The following is a 946-nucleotide window of genomic DNA, read 5'->3' as shown; positions in this document are numbered from 1 at the left end:
TCCCAGCACAGGGGGACAGACTGGCCGGCCCGGCTCCGACTCCCCAGCTCCGTCCCGTGTCCAGCACATTCCCTCCCCGGCCGCCTGCGTGTCCACAGCCACACGCCGACCTGTGGGCGATGGGGAGACGGAGGACTAGACCCCCAGGCCTTTTTGGTTAATCGTCCCCTGAGGATATTTTCCCACTGATTTTCAGAGAGAGTGGAAGGGAGAGTGAGAGACAGAGAGAAACATGGATGTGAGAGAGACACATGGATTGGTTGCCTCCTGCACGCGCCCCGACCAGGGCCGGGGAAACTGCAACCAAGGTACGTGCCCTTGACCGGAATCGAACCTGGGACCCTTCAGTCCATGGGCCGACGACGCTCTATCCACTGAGCCAACCAGGCCAGGGCCCCCTGGCCTTTTGGTCACAGCGTGTGTGTGTGTGTGTGTGTGTGTGTGTGTGTGTGTGTGTGCAGGGGCCAAACCGCAGGCCTCCTGGGCTCCTGGGTGAGTCCGTGGGGTCCCCCACAGCGACCTGGAGTCAGGTAAGCCCGTCGCCTCTTTCCACTTCCTGGAGCCTGGTTCTGAGCCGGTCACTGCTTCTCGGAGCCACAGGGCTCCCACCTGGGATTCGCCAGACAGAGAGGACGGAGAGAAATGACTGTGAGAGCTGTGGGTGCTCCGGGGGCCGAGCCCGCTGTGACCCAGAGGTGGCCACGCTCTGCAGGGGGGGGGCCACCTGCCCCAGGACCCAGCCCCTCCCACGGGGGCGCTTGGCGCTCACAGATCCTCCTTCTCCCCAACAGGCCCTTCATGCCCAACCTGGTGCCGCCCAAGATCCCCGACGGAGAGAGGGTGGACTTCGACGTGAGTGGGGCTGCGGGGAGGGCAGGCCCGAGCTGGGGAGGTGGGCGGGACCCCCAGGAGAGAGGGAGACCCCCTGACTCGTGTGGGCTGAGAG

At 65.0% G+C, this 946-nt stretch overlaps 1 protein-coding gene across 3 annotated transcripts in view; it reads left to right on the top strand.

Annotated features, from left to right (window-relative positions):
- Window positions 1–946, top strand: part of TNNT2 (troponin T type 2 (cardiac)) — a 12,929-nt gene that overhangs the window by 6,226 nt on the left and 5,757 nt on the right. For all 3 annotated transcript variants that reach the window (XM_014533426.1, XM_014533425.1, XM_014533424.1), the window contains exon 8: window positions 792–852. In XM_014533426.1, coding sequence (XP_014388912.1) covers window positions 792–852 — 61 coding nt within the window. The remainder of the gene's footprint in view (window positions 1–791; window positions 853–946) is intronic.

The sequence above is a fragment of the Myotis brandtii genome, unplaced genomic scaffold (genome assembly GCF_000412655.1).
Source record: "Myotis brandtii unplaced genomic scaffold, ASM41265v1 scaffold975, whole genome shotgun sequence".
In the NCBI taxonomy this organism is placed as follows: domain Eukaryota; kingdom Metazoa; phylum Chordata; class Mammalia; order Chiroptera; family Vespertilionidae; genus Myotis; species Myotis brandtii.
This window is presented reverse-complemented; position numbering and strand designations above follow the sequence as displayed.